This window comes from Zootoca vivipara, chromosome 3 (assembly GCF_963506605.1).
Source record: "Zootoca vivipara chromosome 3, rZooViv1.1, whole genome shotgun sequence".
Taxonomy (NCBI): domain Eukaryota; kingdom Metazoa; phylum Chordata; class Lepidosauria; order Squamata; family Lacertidae; genus Zootoca; species Zootoca vivipara.
The window spans coordinates 87107396-87131400 of record NC_083278.1 but is presented as its reverse complement, the minus strand read 5'-3'; the positions used below and the strand labels follow the sequence as shown (position 1 = coordinate 87131400).

At 40.7% G+C, this 24005-nt stretch overlaps 1 protein-coding gene across 3 annotated transcripts in view; it reads right to left on the bottom strand.

The window, feature by feature from the left end:
- CLIP4 (CAP-Gly domain containing linker protein family member 4) overlaps positions 1–22598 on the bottom strand; it is a 36393-nt gene extending 13795 nt beyond the window's left edge. The window contains exons 1-9 of one of the 3 annotated variants that reach the window (XM_060272957.1): positions 22515–22588; positions 20676–20799; positions 16593–16740; positions 11713–11852; positions 10313–10406; positions 8605–8766; positions 3929–4047; positions 2678–2914; positions 919–1054 (exon numbers count right to left, since the gene is read on the bottom strand). In XM_060272957.1, coding sequence (XP_060128940.1) covers positions 919–1054; positions 2678–2914; positions 3929–4047; positions 8605–8766; positions 10313–10406; positions 11713–11852; positions 16593–16725 — 1021 coding nt within the window. In that variant the 5' untranslated portion in view covers positions 16726–16740; positions 20676–20799; positions 22515–22588. Of the gene's footprint in view, positions 1–918; positions 1055–2677; positions 2915–3928; positions 4048–8604; positions 8767–10312; positions 10407–11712; positions 11853–16592; positions 16741–17225; positions 20642–20675; positions 20800–22514 lie in introns of those variants that run through there. The other 2 variants (XM_035111491.2, XM_035111493.2) reach the window with 2 other exon arrangements.
- Between the last annotated feature and the right edge of the window lie 1407 nt (positions 22599–24005).

Below are 24005 nucleotides of genomic sequence, written 5' to 3'. Positions count from 1 at the left end.
AGTCTTAAATGCTGCTTCAAGTATTCTACTTTCCTCTTATAGATAGGAGATGGAGCACACTAAAACAAATACTTAAGCTTCTGCACAAACAAGCTTGCGAATGACATGAGAACTGGCGTCATGACTTGTGTCCTAGCCATTTTGCCATCGCTGCCATCTTTCCTAACTATACCTTCAATTATCTTTCTTAAGAAATAGGGATATTGCAGCTAACAGAGGGATAGAGCATACTGCTTATATTAAATGGCCTTGGTCCTGTATACCTGAAGGAGCGTCTCCACCCCCATCGTTTAGCCCGGACACTGAGATCCAGCGCCGAGGGCCTTCTGGCGGTTCCCTCACTGTGAGAAGCAAAGCTACAGGGAACCAGGCAGAGGGTCCTTTTCGGTAGTGGCGCCCGCCCTTTTGAATGCCCTCCCATCGGAGGTCAAGGAGCTAAACAACTACCTGACATTTAGAAAACACCTAAAGGCAGCCCTGTTTAGGGAAGTTTTTAATCTGTGATATTTTAATGTATTTTGGTATTTGCTGGAAGCCGCCCAGAGTGGTGGGGGAAACCCAACCAGATGGACAGGGTATAAATAAATAAATAAATAAATAAATAAATAAATAAATAAATAAATAAATAAATAAATATCACTAGTAACATCCACAGCAAACATCCATCTAAATTACTATCTATATGGCAAGCAAAGAAGGGGACACTACTGCTAACTAAGAACTTAGCGAAATTATTGTTGTTGAAAAGTGTTGACAGGAACCATGCTTTTTATTTTAAGCCCAAAAGTCCAATCAGAGAAACATCCAGCAAGTGGGGAAAATAGCTTAACATGATATATATGTGCCCAAGTAAAAAGGCATTCCATTAAAGCATCTGCAAGGCAATGCATCTCAAATATTAAAAAAAGTTATACCTACCATGTTTTGGTGCACACTTGAAGTACTGTACTTTGCCAACACTTCCATTGTTTTTTCCTTCAGGCTCATCCAATTCTATGCCAGCCCACTGCCCACTGGCAAACTCTGTTGTGCCACAAAATCTTAATGTGCCAACCTAAAGGGGGGGGGTAAAAATTATGCATCAACCTTTGTAATGGATTATTTTCAAAAGTAAAAAGAAGAAGCAGTGTGAAGATTGAATACATGGATCTGGAGGAGGGGAAGAGTTCAAGTGCAGTATTTTTTATCTCACGGATCTGTCCCACCCTAACACAAGCACTCTTCTATGAGTCAACCCTTCAGATATTTGAACACAGCAAAGACTTGTCTGCTGCTACTCCAATGGGCTTGCATCACAGGAGGGTAGGTTTTTGGTTGAACATTTGTAAGAATAGCTCAACAGTGGAACCAGTTATCATGTATAGATGGACGCTTACAATGTTTTAACATCCAGAGTCTAAGATGTAGAGATACCCAGCTTCCCAAATGCAGCCCTTGCTCATTCAAACTTCCTGCTAAATTAAGCATACTTGTAAAGAATGTGATACACAAACCAGAGATTTCTGAACATTTATTAGTCATTTTACAAAAATTGCATCAAATTATCAGAAATCTAACACTCTAACTAGTAAAAAGCTAAATATTTAATTTCCTCCAAGAAAAACTAACTGTGCTACTCTAAAAAGTAGTTAAAAGAGGCTAAGAATTAATCCATCTTTTACTCATTTGTGGAAATATCAACCGGAGCAATTATGCGACACAGGTCTTTCCCAACAGATCACAAGTGCCTCAAGAGCAAAATCACACAGGACATCCCACTTCATTTTTTATATTAAAAGGTAATAAACCAATTGCACTTGTAACTTGCAGATTCCCATATTCCAGTATTAGTCATTTAACTGAATTTCAGGAAGTTTCTGCTAGCAAGGGTAGAGGCATAAATCCATATAGTCTGTGAAATTGTTCTTGAAATGCAAAGGGTTCTTCAGTTTTACATGAGCAACAATGTGGGGAGGCAACTTTTTGAAAGCCCCGACAGTGTTCTGTTGATTGGTTTTAGGACACAGAACAGCTGCATCTCCCTTGTGTAGGCAAGGCTTATGACTTTTATATGTGGGTGTGATCCACTGACCTATCCACGGGATGCAGAGTTATGAATGCCCTTTAAAAACTAATCTCCACTGGCTCATTACAGCAAATGGCTGAGAAACTTTTCCAGAATCAAATGTAGACTTCACTAACCAGTATTGATTTTTCTTCCTGCATCATGTGTGGAGAAGATTCACAGTGGAAACAAAGCTTTATGTACAGCTTTCATTTCCTGTTTGCTTAGACAGCTGTGGAAATGACTTTATACGTTATTACATTTCAGAGCAGAAGCAGGGTTTGTCATCATCTAAAAATCCCACTTGCACAGAATTACTGTGAATCTTACTGGCACTGAAACAAATGTGTTATATATATGTATAACCCTGGCTGAGTAACAACAGAATCAACTGTGAAGAACAATAACTGTGGGCCAAGATATACTGTAATCAGGACAATATACCCAACAAGCTGAATAAGGCCCCTGAGTTAAAACCTGCAGAACCCTTTGCTACTGAACATTTCTGCAAGGGTGAAAAGCTTAGGAAGCTTCCTCCTATAGATACATACCATGCCAGTACTGCTATCTACAGTAGGCCCTTCCTCATACCCATCGTACTGCTTCCCTTCTGCAGCTTGTTTTTCAACATACCTTCTGTCCTGCAATGACAACCCGATCTCCAAGCTTCAGGCCAAGGGATCCAAGCATATCTTTGCCAGTGACATTATCATAGTTTGGAAGCAGGGCCTTGGAAATGTCACAAGACAGAGGCACTGCATCTAAGAGCATCTGCTTAATTTCTTTAGCACTGGCTGCTGCATCTGCCATCTCTAGTGGCATGTCCACCGGGTCAGGAACTACATCTGCTGGAGTCTGTCCCTTGTCATTCTGTAGAACAAAACACGTAGGAGGAAAGAGGTGGATTTAGGTGCTTAAGGGAATGTTAATGTGAACATTTTCTTATTTTATTAGGACATTATTATTATTAGGACATTATTAGAACATTTTCTTATTTTATTAGGTATTTTATACCTAATATAGGTATACCTATATTTTTATACCTATAAAGGTATACCTTTAGGTATACCTAATATAGGTATAAAATACTGCAGGTAACATCCAGTTGTGTCTTCACAGAAGAACGGACTTCCACTTACAAAAGATTTCTCCTTCTATTTCTCCTCTGCAGCTTCCAAATCTGCTGCAGATGTTTGGGCAACCCTCCAGAAGAGATTTCCAGAGCACATGGGGGAGCACCCAGGTGCGGGGAGAGGAATACCCATTTCTTCCACTTGCATAATTCAATGATGGATATCACCCAACATTTATGCAATGTGTTTGATATATTTATTACTGGCTTTGTTGTGTCTATATATTGATTAACTGTTTTTCTGACATATAACAATTATTATTTATTAAATTTCTATTAAATTATCTGGGAATCACAGGGGCAGCTTACAATATAAGCTACTTGGAGCATTAACTGGAAAAGCAGAATATGAACACATTTGATAATAATAATGAGATACAGGATGAACAGGATTCAAAAACAGAGCTGTGACATTGATAACTGGGTAATAAATAACCCACGGTGAAAAGGTAAATAGTTTTCTAGCTAAATGTCTAAAGCACAGGAAACTTAAAAATACAAGGCTCATGCAGCTCAGAAAAAGTTAATGCTAGCATCTAGGAATCTGAATTGTTCCTGAAGACTAACTAATATATGTTCAAGCCTAAAATGGAGTGAGAGATAAGAGTGTTCATCCCCCCACCAATGCAAAAAAAGCAGTTTTCACTTGTCAATATCTAACTAATAGAAAAAATACATTTTGACAATCTCTCTGTAAGAGGGTCTTAAAGATAGTCAGATGAACCAAAATTGGTTGCAAATCAAAACCTCACCCTAAAGGCCGGGTTGGCTCCGTGTTCCAATAAGCGCTTTACAGCTCCTGTACACAAGTTGAAGGCAGCAATATGCAAAGCTGTTCCAAAATCAAAGTCACTGCAGGTTGCATCAACATCTATAATTAAGCACCAGATAGATATGAGGATCAAGAAACATTTGTCCATTTTGAACATTCTAGATTGGTACCATGTTTTGTTTTCATTCAGAATTTGAATTGCAATGATAAATACAATTATTAATCTTAAATGTTAGATTTTAAATTTAAGATACAGTCAATGCTATAGTAGTAGTAACTGCATAATTTATATCCCATATTTCTTCTGTGTTAGAAGTCAAGGAGTACACATAGGATTCATTCATTCTCCCATTCAGGCACTGACCAGTCCCAGAGTAGCAATGCTTATAGCCAAACTTGATGCAACACTGAACTGCATGGAGGCAATTAACATGTGCTTTAAAATATAAAATAGCAGCCACAGGGACTTAAAGCAGCATCGGGGCTGCAGGGTGCTTGTGGGGGGTGGGGAGAGTTTAACCCTTTCTCCTCTGCCTTGGTTCCACGCAGGGTAAAAAACCCAAGTGGCTATTTGCATTAGGAGGAAAGTCCAGAAGCAGCTTTGAGGAAAGGGACTTTCATTGGGACTATGGCAGGGCAAAGGGTTAAACTTTTCCTCCCCACCCTTGTTACCTCGATGCTATTCAGGCTCTGCTACAGCTGCTATTTACACGTATGTATGCTTTTATGCAATTAGTTACATCTACTTTGGGCCCTTCCCAACTATACCATGTGCTTCAACTATCTCAATAGTTTAATGCAGGCTTCCTCAACCTCGTCCCTCCAGATGTTTTTGGCCTACAACTCCCATGATCCCTAGCTAGAAGGACCAGTGGTCAGGGATGATGGGAATTGTAGTCTCAAAACACCTGGAGGGCCGAGGTTGAGGAAGCCTGGTTTAACGCATATCTGTACCAATACAAATAACAAGATTTTATAAAAAAGACACACTTGACAATATTTAAATTAAGTGCTTTGAAAATCAAAACAGCACTTTTGATTAGAGAAAAGTATCAACCAACCCAGACCCTTTCTTTATTAAGGACAGTTCAGTTGGACCTGAAAGCAAGCTACAAAACAGGATAGGAGTGTGCAGACGTCTGGGCAGAAACTGATGAATTGTTTTACCACATACTGAGGTACCAATTTTCCAGTGAGGGTGAGCGGTTTGTTTTGCTTCCAGTACTGGCCAGCATCCAGATGCTTCTATATAGGGAAATGTTAGCCTACATTGAAAGAACAGAGCCCTTGGACATCTGGTAAAACAACCCAAGGATTTACATATCCAAATGTCAGTTCCCACATCTACAACTTGCATTCCAAATTGGATGCAATTATGAAAGCAATTTTTTTATTAAAAAAACCAACAAAAAACCAAGGTGCCTGTTGCAATATGACAAGCAACCACTATTTGTACTTTCCGGAAACAATTGAAGACATTTTATTTTAACAAGCTTTTCCAGCTGGATGAGAAGGTTTCTGTCTTAGGATTTAAAAACAACAGAAAATAAACACCTATTTATTACCAGGTTGTTGTTTTTTGTTACATTTTTAAAAACTGTTTTGGCTGTTTTTGTTATATGTTTGCAAGTCACCTTGACACACATGTAAATTAATAAACAAAATAAGGCACCCAGAGTCCCCCATGAAGATTTATCAAATATGATGATTCCATGTAGCTGACAGTTGCAAATCCCTGCCTGTAAGCAGCAACGTAACTTGACAACTGCACTCCAATGGATTAATTAGCAGAGCGAGATGTTGCTCCACAAACTGCATTCCATTTGTAGATCAAACCCCTGAAAGTTTTGGAATACATGCCATGAGCCAAATCAAATCAGATGCTGCAACATCGTCCTGATCTGTTTCCTTAATTGAGAGTTTCAGTCTTCTGGGAGTCAACCAAGTAAAGTTCCCTTTCAGGGTTATGTAAAACCTTCACTTTCCTGAAGTAGATTACAACAGGTATGTAATATCCAACAAGCTGCAGACAAGTTTGCCTAGCACCAAAGTGAACAGAACATGTTGCTGCAGATCCTAATGGCTAGGATTATCATATAACAGACTGCCAATCTGAACAGAAGCTGTTTGTCCATCTTCTTGGCAATCACCCTCATTATCTCTGTATGCAAAAAGATGTTTCAGCAAAGAAAAAAAAGATCCTATCAACAAGGTTAGAATGTCCAGCAGTCAAGTTTCATGTGCAGTATTCCTGAATTATGAGAATGCCATCTCATGGTTGACTCATGCTGTCAGCCTCTCCCTGTCCAGCTTATCTGTTTCCAGAGGGGGAAAGAAATTCTGATCGTCCATTGAGGGAGGGACAGAAAGCCTCTCGCGTCCTCATCACACCCCTGCCCGCCAAACTGGTGAAATGTGCCATCAGAAGTTAGCTACATAAATCACTGCACCCTGCAGATAAGCAGGCAAACAGCTGCCATCCCTGGATCAGGATCAGTGTGGGTGGAGAAATCTCTCTGGGAACTTGTTTTGAAACAGAAACATGCCTTTCATCTGTCGCACTGAAATCAAAAACGAGGGTAAGGAAGATGGAAGAAAGGATTCTATCCTGTCAAAATGGTCATAAGAATGTGAGAAGAAGCCTGTTGGATCAGGCCAATGGCCCATCTAGTCCAGCATCCTGTTCTCACAGTGGCTAACCAGATGCCTGTGGGAAACCTGCAAGCAGGATACAAGCCCAAGAGCACTAAATCTTCCTGTGTTTTCCAGCCACTGGCGTTCAGATGCACTGCCCCTTCTGTGGGGGCAGAACATAGCCATCATGGTTGGTAGCCATCAATAACCCTCTCCTCCACAAATTTCTCTAATCCGCTTTTAAAGCCAGTTAGGTTGACGGCCATCACTGCCTCATGTGGGAGAGAGTTTCATGATTTAACAATCCACTGTGTGAAGGACGTTCTTCAGAATCTTCCAACACTCGCCTTCATTGGATATCCATGATTTCTAGTGTTATTGGGCGGAGGGGCTCTTCCCCCACCATACATAATTTTATAAACTTCTAGCATGTCATCTCTTATGCACCTTTTCTCTAAATTAAAAAGTGCTAACCGCTGCAACCTTTTTTCATAGAGTTGCTCCATCGCTACAAATGGTTCAAAGAGTATGCACAGACTACAAAGCCACTGCTTAAGGGGGAATATAAAACCATAAAAAACACGCTTTCTCTCCATTTCCCAGTCAAAGGAACCACCAAGCCTCCGTCTTGTTACAATTCAGCATCAGTGTATTGGCCTTCACTCATCCCTCCACTGCATCCAGACTCTGATCCACAACTCGCACAGCCTCTCCTGACTCAAATAGAGTTGCGTGTCAGCAGCACAGTTATATGAACAGTATCGGGGAAGAAATGTGTTCATTTACATTCAAGCAAAAACTAAACATTGCATGCAATACAATACAATGATGTTTTTTTTTGGGGGGGGGGAGATGTCAGGTGTTTCCTTCTCCTCCCTGCATTACACTCTATTTTCCGGCCAGCAGCAGGCAATAATATGGAATGTGAACAAGGAAATGCACTCAATTTGGGAGGGTTGTCACAAAAGGAGTAAGCGATGCATTATCAGGGAAAGAAGGACAAATCAACACAGGAACACCATTATAAGCAACACCCTTTTTAGTGACAGTATTTAGTTACAGCCTCAAATTCTCTCTGATTCTGCTCCAAAGGGCAAGACAAACAGAAGTGCTACAACTTTTCCTACATTCTCCAAAATGAATTTGCTAGATTTTCCAACACTACTTCTCCTATAAGAGGGATCAAAAAGTCAGGAAACAGTAACTGAAACAAGTTTGTCTTTGTTTGTTCACTCTTCCATTACTTAATCAGCATTCTCAGAGAACCAACTCAAAACGTGCATTTTCCCACCCATCCCAGTAGCAATTTATAAAGGCTTCAGCTCTCATATATTTATTACTTGGCCAAATACAAGATTAACAATAGCATCCAACAATCTGACTGGGTTGCCCCAGCCGCTCCAGTTGGCTTCCAACAAAATATGAAAACATGGAATGCAATTGACATGGAATGTTACTACTGAGTTACAAAAATGACAAAAGTGAAAGAAGAATTCCAAACAAAGATACAAAAATTTAGATTAGAGAAAAGTTTGCACATCATATATGTTCACTTCTGATGTTGCTTTCCATACTTGTCATAAGATGTGTTATCTTTGTAAGGTTCAAAATATGCAGCTTTGAATGGCAGAAATGTGCTTTTTAACAATGTCAGCATATTCAGATGGATATGGATAGTAAATATGCATCTGACTATCTGGACATTGTAAAGGACAAACTGTGGACATGCAAAGTTCTCCATGCCCCTACCCACAACCAATGATGTAACAGCCAATGATGGAAAAGTTAGAGCTGCATCAAGACACAGCTAAGATTCACTGCATAGCACAGATGGGGAAGAGACAAAATGCCATTTTGGACTGTTGGAACATGTTCTCACAACAGATGCCTTAAGATGCAAATTGCTCTCCATTTTTCAGTTTCATACATGTGTCAAGAAAAATAACATGGGGAAAAGCCATTTTGTGACACTGAAGGTATCAACACAGGTAAGAAATACAGCATCTATTTGGCAATATTTACCTTTTGACTTTGCATTTTTCAAAATGACGCTAATGAGTTCTGGAACATCAAAGTAGGCAGCATAGTGCAAAGCATTCATGTTTGTCCAACGGCTCCTCAAATTGATATCTGCACCCAAGTCAATAAGTTGGGAGGCAAATTTGGCGGCAGTCTCAACATCCCCTGCAAAGCAGATTTTTTAAAACGGCACGTTATAACTGGCTTTGTGGTTATTTAATAGGCTGTATCAATGTTAGATAATTGGACATCATGTCCAAAGAATGCTGGCAACTTTACAGCAACAGTTATGAAGCCAAGGCATTCGAAGCAATATGTTCCTTGACAAGCTAGATTTAAGGACTAGTCAGGCAGTTATTGCCTTTGAACACAGTTAGGAAAATGAAGTGAAAGCAAGCTTTACAGGTCTTCCTATGTGCACTTGCATGGGGAAAGCCTATACTGTATGTGGCTTTTGCATTCAGTTCTACATAGAAGTGGCTTCTCTGTAGGATTTTTATGACATGTCAAGCAGCTCAGAATGCTTTGATTTAAGGCTTAATTAAGTCTTGGTTTGCAGAAGTAAGAGAAGGGGCTGAAATATCCTTTGTATCTTAAAACAGGAATGATGGGACATGAGCTGACTCACAATGAATCATATTCCCTACCCTGTACTGGGTATGATGGCACAGGGCTGATGCACAACCACCCCAGGCAGAGTGGGTCATTTACTCAGTGGCACAATGCCAAAGCACATCAAACCAGAACACTGTGCCAAGGGAGATATGCTTGTTGGCTTGAATATGAGTAAGACAGGTTTAAAGCAAATGCTCTAACTCAAGTGGATCAGGAGTCACAGCTCCAAAGCATGTATAGATACACATACACAAAGTCAACAGAGACTGGGTTAGAATCTAAAGCATTCGTTTCTGAATGTCAGGTGATATTAGAAAACATGTATCCCCACTGTGTCCTTCCAATAGTTTTATTAATCATGTTTCAAGATAAAGAATCAAATTACAATTCAAATGACATCACCTGCATTGTGTTTAATCACCTGCACTGTGTTGCTAGGAAAAAATGTGTATCAAAAAGTGCTATGTCGAAGGTCACAAAACTTACAGAGACATAGAATAGGCAACAAAAAACTAAAAATCTGGAAGTGAAAATCTGATGCTTTGCTATCTTTAGAAGACACCACAAGCACCTACTGAGTACAATCAAAGAGACGTGACCATATAGCTTCCAGGCTCTGCTTTTATGGAAGACTGGGTGATTATGCAGATACTCAAGAATCTCCAGAGATTTAGGAATGGGAAGAGGAATCAGGCACATTTCCTTAATAATCTTTCATTAACTAGTGAAAACCATCCTTTTTATGGCAAGGCTTCCATAGTGTTGTTCGTTGTTTTAAAAAGACTGTTGCTTGGACTTCCTGCCGATTCAGTACATGCTTTTCTCGGCTGCTAAAAGGTTATTGCTTAATTGTTACTTGACAAATTCACAAGATTGTACATCTTACGCATCTTTGAGAACTCTTCTGTAAGCAAGAAGCAGTTTTAATATAATTAAATAAGATTCCCACGGGGTATATGGATAGCCTCAAGGATACAGCCCTCCTCAACTAGTCAATCTAAGCACAGTGGCAGCACAACCAGTGGAAGAGGTAGAGAAACCTCTCCTTCTGCTAGAAAGACAGCTGGCAGTGAAGGTCTCAAATTGATTCACTCACCAATACCATGAGCCCCTGACTTGCATGTGTAATGCAAGAGAGTCATGTCAGTCAATCCATCTCTGTCATTCACATTGCAGCCTCTCTTAATGATCTGCAGAAATGATAAAACAGGACCATATATGATGCAGCTATTTAACCTAAAAGATCTCAGTCTCACAGCAATGCCTGCCAAAAAAATTCATCTTAGTACATTATCAGAAAAATTTGGTTATACATTTCACAGCAACAAAGGGATAGTGAATGGCTTATTGTCATGTGGTTGTTGTCATTATCATCATTTATTACATTTCTATATTGCCCTTCATCCAAAGATCACAGGGTGGTTCACAACATCAACATTAACAAAATACTCTCCTTTAACGCATTCGCGTTATGCTTCTGTCAGCATTATCTTGAGAACAGAAAGCTGCTTTGCACAATGCCAGACCCTTGGGTCCATCAAGTTCAGCATTGTCTATACTGAATAGCAGTAGCTCTCCAAGGTTTCAGTGGGGAACTTTGTTATCTGTGAGGCTCATGAAAGCCTAGGAATATATATAAACACCCAATATGCTTTTTATTTTATTTTTTATGAAATCTGTAGATCTCAGGGCAGTTCACAACATAAAGTTCATCTGTAGATCTCAGGGCAGTTCACAGCTTAAATATACAAGATTTTTCTTTAAAGTTTATTTAAAGTTAAAGGAATCACAAGACAGAGAAACCAGTAGGAGAACACTTCAATCTCCCAGGACATTCTATACAAGATCTCAAAGTAGCTGTCTTATTACAAAAGAATTTCAGAAATAGACTGGAAAGAGAAGTTGCTGAACTGCAACGTATTACCAAACTTAAAACCATGGAGAGACCTGGTCTGAATAAATACATTGGATTCTTATCTCATTATACATGATAAAGCTATATTTAGCCATCTCACCCCTTGCTTTTTCCTGTAAGACCAATTGCATTCGTTAACAGTGGTCAACAGGTTTACCACACCTATCAGTCTTTCACCTTTTCCCACCACCCTCCTGAGTAATACCCCTCCCCACCCTCTCACTATATATAAGGGTCTGATGACTTCTGTTTCAGTGTATCTGAAGAAGTGTACATGCACACGAAAGCTCATACCAATGACAAACTTAGTTGGTCTCTAAGGTGCTACTAGGAAGGATTCTTTTTATTTTGTTTCATGTACAAGATAATAGCCACTTTTGTGGTGCTCACTCACTTTTAAGATAATACCAAGAATTCCAAGTTTTTATTTTAACAGCTGAATTTCTAGCCCAAAGCACTGCAGAGGTGATGCTATTTTTGATAACATTAGCTCTCAAATGAAAGCAGAGTGAGTTAGTTAGTTCCACACAGAAGTCACACTCAAAAAAACCTTTCTTTAAATATCACCATATATTTCTCACCTCGCTCCCAATGACATCGATGTTCTGTTGAACTTGGGGGACCCATTGTCTTAAGATAGCAAATAGTTCAGACACCGATGTTTTGGGGTTGAAAAGAATCTCCTGACATGCCGCATCATTAGGATCAAAAAAGGAGAACTCTATGGGAATAAGATAAAGTAGGTTCAGTTTCTAAAGTACTTTGCAGTAAGAAATGCCCTACTCCCAACAAGTTTGTGAAGATGATATACATATAAACAAACAGTTATAAATTCTCTGACTTGATGGCAAACACTGTAGCTTTATTATTGAAAAGACAAAATATACAGAATAACCAAAAGAAGCCTCACATATCAACACATAATTGTTCTACACCGCATAGTTCAGGGAAAAAGAAATTACTTCACAGGAAGAATAAACTCTGGACCAAACTACTGTTGGGCTGAGTTCTGTGTAACATTCCCTTGAACTGATTTTTGCTTAATGAAAAAGCAACTGTTTGAGGCAATGATGTTTTCTCTTGTGGACATTATTTCCTCTAAAAAAATAGCCCTCAAAATAGTTCTTACTATCTAGGAAGAAAACAAAAAGGTTTGGTGTAGGCATATATATAACCCAGAATAATTAGCATCAGAAATAAAGCCACTCATCAGAAATCTAGCTTAGCCTAATTAATCAACATTTTGCTAGCTATTGAGAATTTACGGAGTTTGCATAAGGATTAAGCAGTAGCAGTTCCTTACTTCTTAGTTAACTGCATCTGTTCGTCAGTTAAGAAAATTTAAGGATGTGGTTTAAATAAAAACCTATTGATGTATGCAGCGTTGGAGTGGATAAACAGATCGATTTATTGGCACTAAGAGAGCTGGACAGTTGGAATTGGTTTTATTTATGGCACAATTAAACATTTTTAGTGACTGCACAGTTAGGTCAGTCATCAAGAAGGCTATTAACAGGTAAAGTTTGAGAGCTAACCACCCTTATCCTTGGCCACGCAAGGAAGGTTTTTCTAATTAAAACAGATTAGCTTTGACAATTGCCTTCTTCCCAACATGAAGCAGAGCTTCATACATCAGTAAGGTGTTGAGGATACAAGAAGAGAAAGAACGACCCCATTTTATAATATGCAGTTTTCCAAATGTGGTCAGCTTAGGGAAGAAGAAATAGAAAAGAAGAGGGGCATGAGCAATAATAGAGAAGAGGAGAAAACAGCAGCTGCTGGCTCATATTACAATCTCTTTGCAAGCATGAGGACAGACCAAGCAGTGACAAGACTGGGAATGATGCACTGCCGATCGCACACCTCGCCACAGTCGCCAATTGTCTGCCCGCTTGCCACCAACAACAGCCCACCCGCCCACTTGCTGCAGCCACCAATCACCTGCCCACCTCGCCACAGCCGCCAAACGCCTGCCCAATTGCCACAGCCACTCGCCAGCAGGCCTTGACGCAGCCACCAATCACCCGCCCCATCGCCACTGCCAATCTCCTGCTTGCTGTTGCCATTAATCGCACGCCCCCCCCCCGCATTCACTATGCATGTATGACAACCAATTTTTGCCTTTTTTTTTTAGCAGGAAGCATCATCTTATACACAGAAAAATACAGTACTAGCCTGCTTCTCTTTCATTTTTCAACTTGCCTCTGGTGGTAGCTTGCACTTCCATGATTCCCACAGGGGAGGAGGGAAGTCTCCTTCTCAATGGGCAGAATAGAAATACAGGCTGAGAGGGTGGGAAACCTTCCACTTAGCAGACTGGTGCAAAAAGGACCAGCTCTCTGCCGGCCCACTGCATTTCCATGCCACTTGTGAAGGAAGAGGTTGCCTCCAAATTGGCAGTATTTTGTGGGACGCATTCAGGCACATACCGGAAATTAAGATTTGCAGAATTAAAGTGTATCAAAGCACTCTGCCACCCTGGTACAACAAATATACTTTATAAAAAACTAGGACTCTCCACAGGTAGGGAGATGACAGGGAAATGCACTGAAAAGTATGGGATGAATGATTAACAAGCAAGCAAATCAGGATAAACTCAAGATGCACAACTTTCTTCTCAGGACTAACTAAGGCATTTATTCCGACAAGAACATGAAGGAGAATTAGCTTTAAAAATGCATTAATAGTGTACCAATCAGTGTATTTGCCAGCAAACGAAAGAAGGTTCATATGCTGCAGATCAAGCGAGCTTGTGGGGAGAAATTGATGTTTTAAAAAATTGACATTCAAGGAACATATGCTGAATTGAAACAACATTGAGATATACTGCTGTGCCTACTGGGAAAGCCCTGCACACTGCAGAGGATCAGTGAAATAAATACTGAGCTGACTGACAAGTCCTTTTATATAGTTTCTCTTACTACCCTGACTAAAGGCATTCTACCATTAATGTGCTCATGAGTAAGATGTCTCCTTTAGGATGAGCTAGAGTCGAACTGCCTCTCGCAGAGAGCCTTGCACTGGAGAGTTCTTAGAATTGTGGAGTGAGTGTACTACATAGAAAAAAGGGGGCATTACAAACATTCACTTGAAAGCAAACAGGCTATTCAACTGTCAAGCAAGCACAATGTATATAATTTGGAGAAAGGTTGTTGTTTTTTTGAGTCACTACTTGAGATTTCTACAGTAATTAAGAGCTGGATCACTTGTTCTAACATGTCACTTTGTTTTGTCACCACTGATTAACTCTTGTAACTTTTCAAAGTGAAAATCTACCTGGCAGCATGCTATTTATTTCAGGTGGGTCCAATCCTTAGCCAAGCCATGGAAACTTTTGGCTTGCAAGTTCTTGATGGATGAATTTGGCCATGCATGAAATATTAGTCTGAGCATGTTAGTGCTCTGGCTTCCCCACAGCTCTTGCTATAGAGCCGTCAATTAAGACTTTGAAGAACAGGGTAAAATCACTAAACAAGATCTTTGTGTGATGAATTGTCAAGGTGGTTCGCCATCTTGCCAGCCTGGTCTGTCAGTTCACTGCAACATATTCAGGAAATGACAAAAAAATAAAATAAGGCAAGTCTATAATAAAGAGTCTCTAGCTAAGTAGAGGCAATGTGTGCTGAATTTCAGTGAGACACAGCCTGTGGGCACTGCAAGCATGGTTAGGATTGCACTAGCAATGGATTCCAAGAATTACTATTTCTTCCAAATCCAAGAATTTAATACCATGCAGAGTCAGAGATCTTGCAAGAAGTTTTAAGGTAAACAGCTTTCTTTACAACAGAGTGGTCTATATCATACTGATTGTTTCCCCACATAGCCTTGTGAATTGGAGCCACCTGTAAAAGTCATACCATAATTGTTGAGGTATGGATCATAATACAGTTGCTGCTGTCATATACAGAAAAGCCCACAAAAGCTGGGTAAAGAAGTAGCAAGTCCTAGGAGGCCACCTAGCCCAGGCATCCCCAAACTGCGGCCCTCCAGATGTTTTGGCCTACAACTCCCATGATCCCTAGCTAACAGGACCAGTGGTTGGGGAAGATGGGAATTGTAGTCCGAAACATCTGGAGGGCCGAAGTTTGGGGATGCCTGACCTAGCCTAACATGAAGGAGAGTTCATTACTAAAGCAATGTTACTGGCCATAGTTTCTGTTGTTACAGGAGAGATTTAATTCCAAAGAAATCCAGGCAGCAAACAAGCATTCCCAATGGAGACTGAACACTTTCTTCCCAAGTGGTGGGTTTAAGAAGGGATTAAAATTTAGCAGCACACTGCAAAGATAGCTGTTGTGCTCATGGGTAATTCAAATAACCCTGCATCAACCCTGCTTGAAATGGGGCTGGCCCAATTGATGAAATTGTGTCTCCTGCAGCACCTAGGAAAAGGAAAAGTATGTTTGGGCATGAACCTGTGACATGCAGGCCCACAAACATGTACATAACTTGCATGTGTGCATAAGAGTTGAGGCCCTGTGTGCACATTTCACGTTGATGTGGGTAGACAAGGATGCAGAAGGTGGAGAAGAGAAAAATATGACTAGGACGATGACACAGAAGGCACCAATGGCATCCTCCTCATTAAGAGAACACTAACAAAACCTTGGGAAATAGGGGAAAGGCGGGGGGGAATAAAGCCTGCTGGGGCTATTTTTAGAAGGCATGGAAACTAGATGCCTCACTTGGCCAAGTGATGGAAACTGAAGGTCAGCGAACTTCTGTTTTTCCTCAGGCTAACACAGAGCTGTATTTGGGGTAAGGATTAAAATGAACACATACAGGGTCAGCTTGAAGCATTCTAAATTCATGTGCATGCACATGAAAAACACACACATACCCTTAATGCAGGCTATGACAAGCCAATAAGTATACAAAAGTGCCCCATCTGTAAAATGTTGAGGCATATGCAGTTTCCAATGTGTCCCTGCTATCATTTTAACTTAATGAATGGGCTCTGGGCTGAGGCAGTCACCCCACTGCACTTTTTTTCTGACCGGGCATCTCCCCAGTCTCTCTGTTCACTACATCACACAACTCCTTCACACATACATGAATGCTAGCCAATAGGCTCCTGTGACATTTCCACAAATATTTCACACAGCACTCCAAATAATATAGATGCCTCACACCAAAATATTGCTGTCTGAGTGCTGGGAAAATGTCGTTTTGGAATAAGTGTGTTACTTTGGGAGCAGATATCTGCATCGTTTATGCATTATTTGCATAATAAATTGATTGCTTGGGGAGACTGTAAAATTGATTGTATTCTACAGCATCTAGCACATTGATTTGAGGCTGATTTGACACATTTTAAATAAGGGAGACAGAGGAGACCATTTCGAAATGAACTTTGTTTTCTGAGTTGAGTGCATCATTCCGAAATCCATCTGCATGCATCTTCCTCAACTCAACATTCTGAAAACAGTTGTTACAAGTTCCTTTTTATAAATATGCTTACCACATTCAGAAGGCATTGGTGCTGCAGAAACAGAATAGATGATTGAATCTTCAGAACCCGGAATAAGATACTGGTATCTTTTAGTCAATGGATCTCCTTCTATGGAAGGGTCAGGAAGATCCTCTATGGTCATCTTCTAGAAAGCCACCTTAAACAAACAAAAAGGCGAATTCCCTCAATGGTGTGTTATAACGTCTATTCAACAATACAGTTTATACTTCTATTGCCAAATATGCACAAGATTGTTATCACTAAAGACTCTCTAGCAATACAGCACAAACTACTTCTACTTGCTAAAATACTGAGTACAATTTATTATATGTTTAAAAGGATACCAAAACCACATAATATTTTAAAATCTCTAAGTCCTGTATAGCAATACAAAACCCCAAAACACTAAAGTAACTGAAATTTCAGCTATGGCAAGGGATAAGAACATTCCAGAATGTAGGGAAACAGTGGCAAAGGCCCCCTTTTCAGGTCAACCCCCCCAATCAGCTCAGGGGTTGCATAAATTAAGACATTCCACATATATGGAAAATATTCTGAACTCCAAAGTAATTGTATCAGCTCAGGAATGAGTTCACCACTCCAAGCTCACATCCACACCATACATTTAAAGCACTATTATACCTCTTCAATAGTCATGGAGAATCCTCAGAAAGGTAGTTTGTTAGGAGTGCTGAGAATTGCAGCTCTGTGGGGTCACCCTCAAACTATAGTTCCCATTATTTTCCTTGACTGTTCAAGTGGTATAATAGCACTTCAAATAGATGGTGCAGGTGTGATCTAGGTCACTAGAATTCTGCAACAAAATTTGTGATGAGACATAAAAGGGGGCAGTGAAGGAGGATAGGAATAATGGAAATAATGGTTCTGCAGAACCGTCAGCAGACAGGTGTTTTCATCTTACTCAGTATGTCCACACATAGATATACGCCTGGTGTTAAAGCTTGCAAATAGGTTTACTTGCAATTCTTTTCCTTTTAACACAAAAGTTACACTAGGTCTTACAAAGCCAGAGAATTTCAGTGCATTTGAGCAGCACTTGCTCAAAGTCCTGCCAGCTAAGCATGGAAAAGATACTAGAATGTATGTTCAGAACCACCTTATACTCTGTGTTTGCAAAGTACCCTATGGAAATTTTTCGTTAATATATAGCTGGTTGTTTTGTAATTCTAAATGATACAGGGGGTGGAATATGTATGTAAAAATTCAGAACACAACCTTAAGTCCTCGTGTAAATGAATGGCACAGCTTCTCATGTTATCTAGTAGGGTTACCAAACATCACTGTTTACTACTGAGCATAGTAATCAAGCCCCTAAAATTTCTGTAAATTTTTCATTAAACACAAATAAGCTAGCCTTCATCTTACTATTTTTGGTAAATTCGGATCCCAGTAATACTTTGAAATTTGAGGAAGACAAATCAGCTCTTACATAACTTATTTGGGTCAAGTTCCCACTGGAAGAATATAGAAGGTCACAATTCTTTAATTAGGAGTGTGCACAATTATTTATACCACATATCTCAAAAGGAAAACCCACGCAAAAACTAAGCTATTTCAGCACATGTAGCTGAAGGTTGACTGAAGGGCACACTTTGTGGGATATTGAGTTTGAAAATTGTTTCTCCCTGGTTTGCATTCAACTTCAGGGCATATTTGCCCTTATTATTCCATTTATTTCTAGCCTACCTTAGCCACCCCTTCAAATTCAAAATAATAGTTAAACTGAAAAGGGCTTGTCTGTCACTCAGGCTCATAGCCTGAGTGTGTTTTGGAACTGGTGACTATTGTGCCTTTAAATCGCTAAATGGTTTGAGTCCTGCATGCTTTGCATGGTTCTTCTCATGTGCAATCTGAAGTATCATAAGGAATTATTGGGACATTTTATCAAATTATCATATGCTAGCCAGGTTAAGTCAGAAAGGAAGAACAGTGATCTCTGACACACAGTGGTAGCCCCATGTGGATGGAACCAAAGGCAGGCTTCCAGAATTTATCTTTGAAGACGTTTAATACGTATACCATTTTCATAACTGCTTTTACTCGCCTGGGTGGAGAAACTTTGAAACTGGGCTGAAATGTTCTTACGTTTTTTCCTAATGAGATATTGCTTTTCGGGTGATTAATTTTGCTTTTATATTTATTTTATTCTACAGATTTTGGGCATATTTTTAATAGTGTCCAACTACTCTGACCTCTTGAAGATGGACATGAGAAATATCCAATTATATTTTTAAAATGCACTTTTCAGCTTTAGCATCATGCTGCAAATGTCATGGCCCCAGATTAACACTGTACTGTATATATTCAGTATCACTAACCCTCAAACCCAACTGAGCAATAAGAACAAGTACTACTACTGAAAAAGAGAGGGGAAATTTTATATTATAGCAGAAGCTGTTACAGAACTTGTCATTGCTACTTCCCTGCTTAGGACAAAGCTTGAGGAAACAAATTAAGTGTTGTCATAATGAGGACCGTATTCAGCAGCCTATAGGTAAGCTTTGTCTCTAGTCAGTACCCTCATCCACAAATCATTCCCCAATTAGGAAGTATCATGTCAAATGAAATCACATTCAATGCTGGAAGGAACCCAACAACCTATTCATTAAGAACATCAGAAAGACATGCATGTAGAAAACAGTCAGGAACTTGTGAACTTGTAAGAAAGAGGGACAGGAAAGTAAATAGCATTTAAGGAAAATGAGGTCAATGGTACATCAGCTATGAAGTATAAAGTACAGTGGTACTTCGGGTTATGAACTTAATTTGTTCCAGAGCTCCATTCTTAACCGAAACCGTTCTTAACCTGAGGCGCGTTTTCACTAATGGGGGCCTCCCGCTGCCGCTGTACCGCCGGTGCGCAATTTCCGTTCTCATCCTGGGGCAAAGTTCTCAACCCGAGGTACTACTACCGGGTTAGCGGAGTTTGTAACCCAAAGTGTTTGTAACCCAAAGTGTTTGTAACCCAAGGTACCACTGTACATCTTGCAAACATTTGCAAAACATGCAAACAGTGAAAATGCTAAAACAAAATTAAATACTTTTTATGACAACTATAGCTTTGCTGCTTCCCTGGAGTCTTTCACCTAGATATGGGAACAACTAAAGAGAGGTCCTAAGGGGTGAACAACCTACAGAAAAATGTTGCCACAAGCATAGTGGAAATGGATAATTCAGCCATGAAGACAGGAAGAGGCAGGGTAGGCCATAAAGTTCTCGCTTGCTTCACCTTGTGATACTACCTATACCATCACTCAGTAGGTAAAGGATAGACATGTCTGATGGCCCCATTTATTTCTGCCAGTAAACCCCATCCTCACTGCAGACATAACTACCTTGCAGGAATGCTTGTTTCAATTTACTATAGCAGAAGGAGCTTGATTTATTACCAACTGATTATGGATAGAATGGGAAGGACCTCATATATTATGGGATTGGAGTATCCATCCATCTATAGACTGTGGTACAGCATGCCTACTCATAGGTCTTCCATCATTTTCAGAACTCTTGAAAAAACACATTATTTATTTATCTATAAATAACTGCCCTTCATCTGAAGATCACAGTGTGGTTCCCAAGATGAAAATACAAAATGAGCACACAAAATACAGAATAAAACAAAAACAAATGAATAATCCCTGTCCCACGAACACATTTAAAAGGCCGTGAAACATTTTTCAGCCATGAAATTCATGAACAGAAAGTTACCTGAGCATGAAGCATGAAGTAATTGTAATAACAATATTCATTATCAAAAGGTGCTATGCTAACAATTTACATATTTTACAAATTAAGAAAGATGATGGTGAGATTGAAAATGGACTATATCACAGAGAAACTTCAAAGGGGATCTGAAGCTCTCTTTTTTTCAGTACAGAACTGCTTCACTTTCACTCATAAGATGAACTAAAAATAACTGAATTTAATCTCAAAGACAAGTAAGTAACAACCAGTCCTGCTCCCCAATCCCTTGGCCATCTTTTAAAATAAGCTTTGATTTTCACAATCACCACCTGAAAGCATGTTATTGAAGATGCCCAAAAAGTAAGCAAGCATACAACCAGCACTTACTGGATGAGTTTCAATTATTAGGCTTGCTCAATAAGTGGTTGGTCGCAGATTCCATTTCCTGGATTCCCTCAAACTACTGTAGCTTGAATCAATTTCTATGACTTGGTGACTGCAGAAGTCAATGCTATTAGAAACAAAAACTTAGCTTTCTGAATCAATTATGAAAGAAAAACATTGGGTTATTATGTACCAATGAATGCAGTACAACCCACAACGAACTTTTCTGCATAGAAGTTTCAGCACTACAGTTTCAAATGTCAAATGTATCTGCCAAATGTGATTTAATATCAAAACTAAATAGCACTTACATTACACTGCATAGTAATCTAAGTAAACATGAGAAGGCAGCCACATGTAATCTACAGAGCGGTGAGCAGCACAGATTAATAGGTCCTTTAAAATGAGAAGTCTAATTTGACATGGAAAGTGTTAATTAGTCTTCACCTGACAGATTAAAGGAGGCCTCTTGTTCTACTAATGAACATGTGATATTTGTGCATGTTTAGAGAGCAGTCGTACCACAGTAAAAGCATATACAGTAAGTAAAGTGATTTTATCGTATAGAGAAGAGTTAGATACACTACCGACTGAAAACTGTTGTGTTCAGGAATAATTAGACAAACTTGGTAGTCCATGACAGAAACTAACTGGTATTGGGGTTATATTATGAATATCTGGATAGTATCTCCATGAAATTCTAGCCATTCATGCTAAAAATTGTTATTGCTGCCTTATTTTGTTTTTGTTTTTTAATATAAATGGTAACATTCCCACCTAGTCAGAATAAATTCTACTTCCCTTCAATAGTAAACTACAAGCAACTCTTACTTCCATTCCAATTCAGAAGTTCTGAGAAAAGGTGTTGTTTTTTAAAGTGGTGCTTAAATGCAAGCTCCTCTATGCAAGCCTGTCTCTAGATTATGTGAAAATGTGACTTTTATCCCCGCTGCTGCGAAGAACAGGAGGTTTGGGGGGGGGGGTCGAAAGAGAAAGAGAGAGAGAGAGAGAGAGAGAGAGAGAGAGAGAGAGAGAGAGAGAGAGAGAGAGAGAGAGATACAACCTGGCATTACTCCAAGCTCACAATGAACTATGTCAAAACAAGTAACACTGCCTGCAAAATTGCTTTGAGGAAGGTAGGGAGGAGGGGGGTCTCTGAAGGGGAACGTTCACAAAAAATGCAGTTCTATGCGACAAAAAATACAGAGATTGGAGGGGTGACCTCGCTTAGAGCAAGGGACACATTTCAACCCCCCTCCCTCCCGCGTGTGTATCTTATTATGCCAATGCTTTTTGCAAGCTCAGGCCCCAATGGGTCCCTACGGAGCCCACGCGCACAGCAGCGCAACCACCTATCTGCATTTGACCCCCCCACGGAGGATTTCCGCGTTCTTCCCGTCAGCTGCACCCACACACCTTTGCCCTTCATTTCTCCCCCCACTAGAAGTCACCTTTTAAGAGCCGCTTGACTCCCCACCCCCAAAAAACCTCTCCACAAATCCACCGGCAGCATTATTTTCCCCCACCAAGGACTATGCCTACAAACTCCACGTGGGCGTGCCAGAAAGTCCTCCGTTCAGACGTTCTCCGGCCCACTCACCGTGCCACGCCCCCCCTCACATCACCTCACAAAGGTAGGCTTATCTAGGCCGCCCCCTCCATCATCTCCTCCCCCCTCGCCTTTGGGGCTGAGCAGCAGCGCCCGCCCAACCCCCTTCCTCCCCCCCCCCTAGCAACACACCGGCGTCCCCCCTCCCCACACACAGAGACAGGCGAAAAGGAAGGCAGGCCAAGGTGACAGCGCCTCCTTCACAGGCAAACCCCCCCCCCCAGCGCCTTTACCTGCCCTCTCCGCCCAACGGAGGCTCCTTGAGACAAGGGAGAGGAGCGAGGAAGGATGAGTCCCGGTTCCATCCAGGCGCCGCCCCCGCCCTCGCTCACCTCCCATGCGCCGCCCCCCCCCCGTCGATCATCATCATCCGCCATCCCTGAGGCGCAGCAAGAGGTTGAGGCGTTAGACCCCGCCCCTTCACCCTCGCTCTTAGCCAGTGAGCGGCCTTGGCCCCGCCCCGCTGCTTTACATACTCGACTTTTTTGCCTTCCCTCGACGCCCCTTCTTCCAGTTTCGGCTCCCAGGAAACGGCGCGTCAGGCCACGCCCACATTCGGTGTGTGTGGTCTTTGGCTCGCTTTCTCCCTCCCCTCCTCACCCGGGCCTTGTGCGCTTGCGCGCATCACCTCTCTTCTTCTTCCTCCTCTTCTCGCTAATCAAGCGGATGAGAGGCAAGTGGGGGCGGGAGTCTCGCGCAACCCTCCGTCGCCGCGTTCTCCGCAGTTCGGTTGTTTTTGCAAAAACGGCAACGCGGCGGGTTGGGTGAAAGCAGCAAGCCTGGCTTGGAAACGGCTTCAAAGGCGTCACAAACGTCGCAAAGCGCAAGGTCACAGAAGCAGTGCAAAAAGCACCTTGAAGCACCGCAAATTACTTATTTGTTCAGTTAGTCATACCAAAAGGAAAACTAAAATCCAACGCAGGTAAAACCGGCAACAGAATGACATCCAGTGCAACAAATATACAAAGCAGTATAGGTGTGTGTTTATATGTTCACTAACAGTCCCTTAGAGCGCTGCAAGTTCATTTGCTCAAAACAGGCAGCGATATGCAAGTTTTAATTCAGGAAATGTCCGCAGTTATTCGTGGTGCCCACCAGTACTTGTGGCCTAAAATGCTGGCAGTGAAATGTTTACATAATACTGCAGTGCCTTTATCTGGAAAGCAAACTCTGATTTTAAAACTTTGATTTTGACTTTCCATTATTAAATTACGCATATCAGTGTTGGTGCTGCGATACGCTTTTCTAGCAGAAACTTTCTTCCATTGGATCTTGCTCCCTAGTAAGTGCAGAATTGCAATGAAAAGTAAAATACTGGCCTTGAAAACTGCAAACAATACAAAAAAATGAGTAAGTATCCATAGTCCATGTGCATATTTATTCAGATTAGGGTATGTGCACAAACAGGAAACCACGATTAAGAATCAGACTATGTTAGATTTAAACAAAGCCTATGCCAGAAGTAATACTTTGCACAAATACAGCAGATGGGAATGGCAAAACTGAGTCCTCAACGCACCACCACAGATTGTAAGCACGGACATCGTATGATTGAATACCTCTAGCTGAGACACCACCATCACAGGGAGGTAGCCAAGTTTTTAAAAGAACACCCTGACGTTCAAGTTCAGGGAATTGTTTAGAATTCTTTGGAGAAAAGGGTGGGATAAAAACGAAATAAATAAATAACGGCAGGCGCTCCAATCTCAGTCTGAAATGGTATA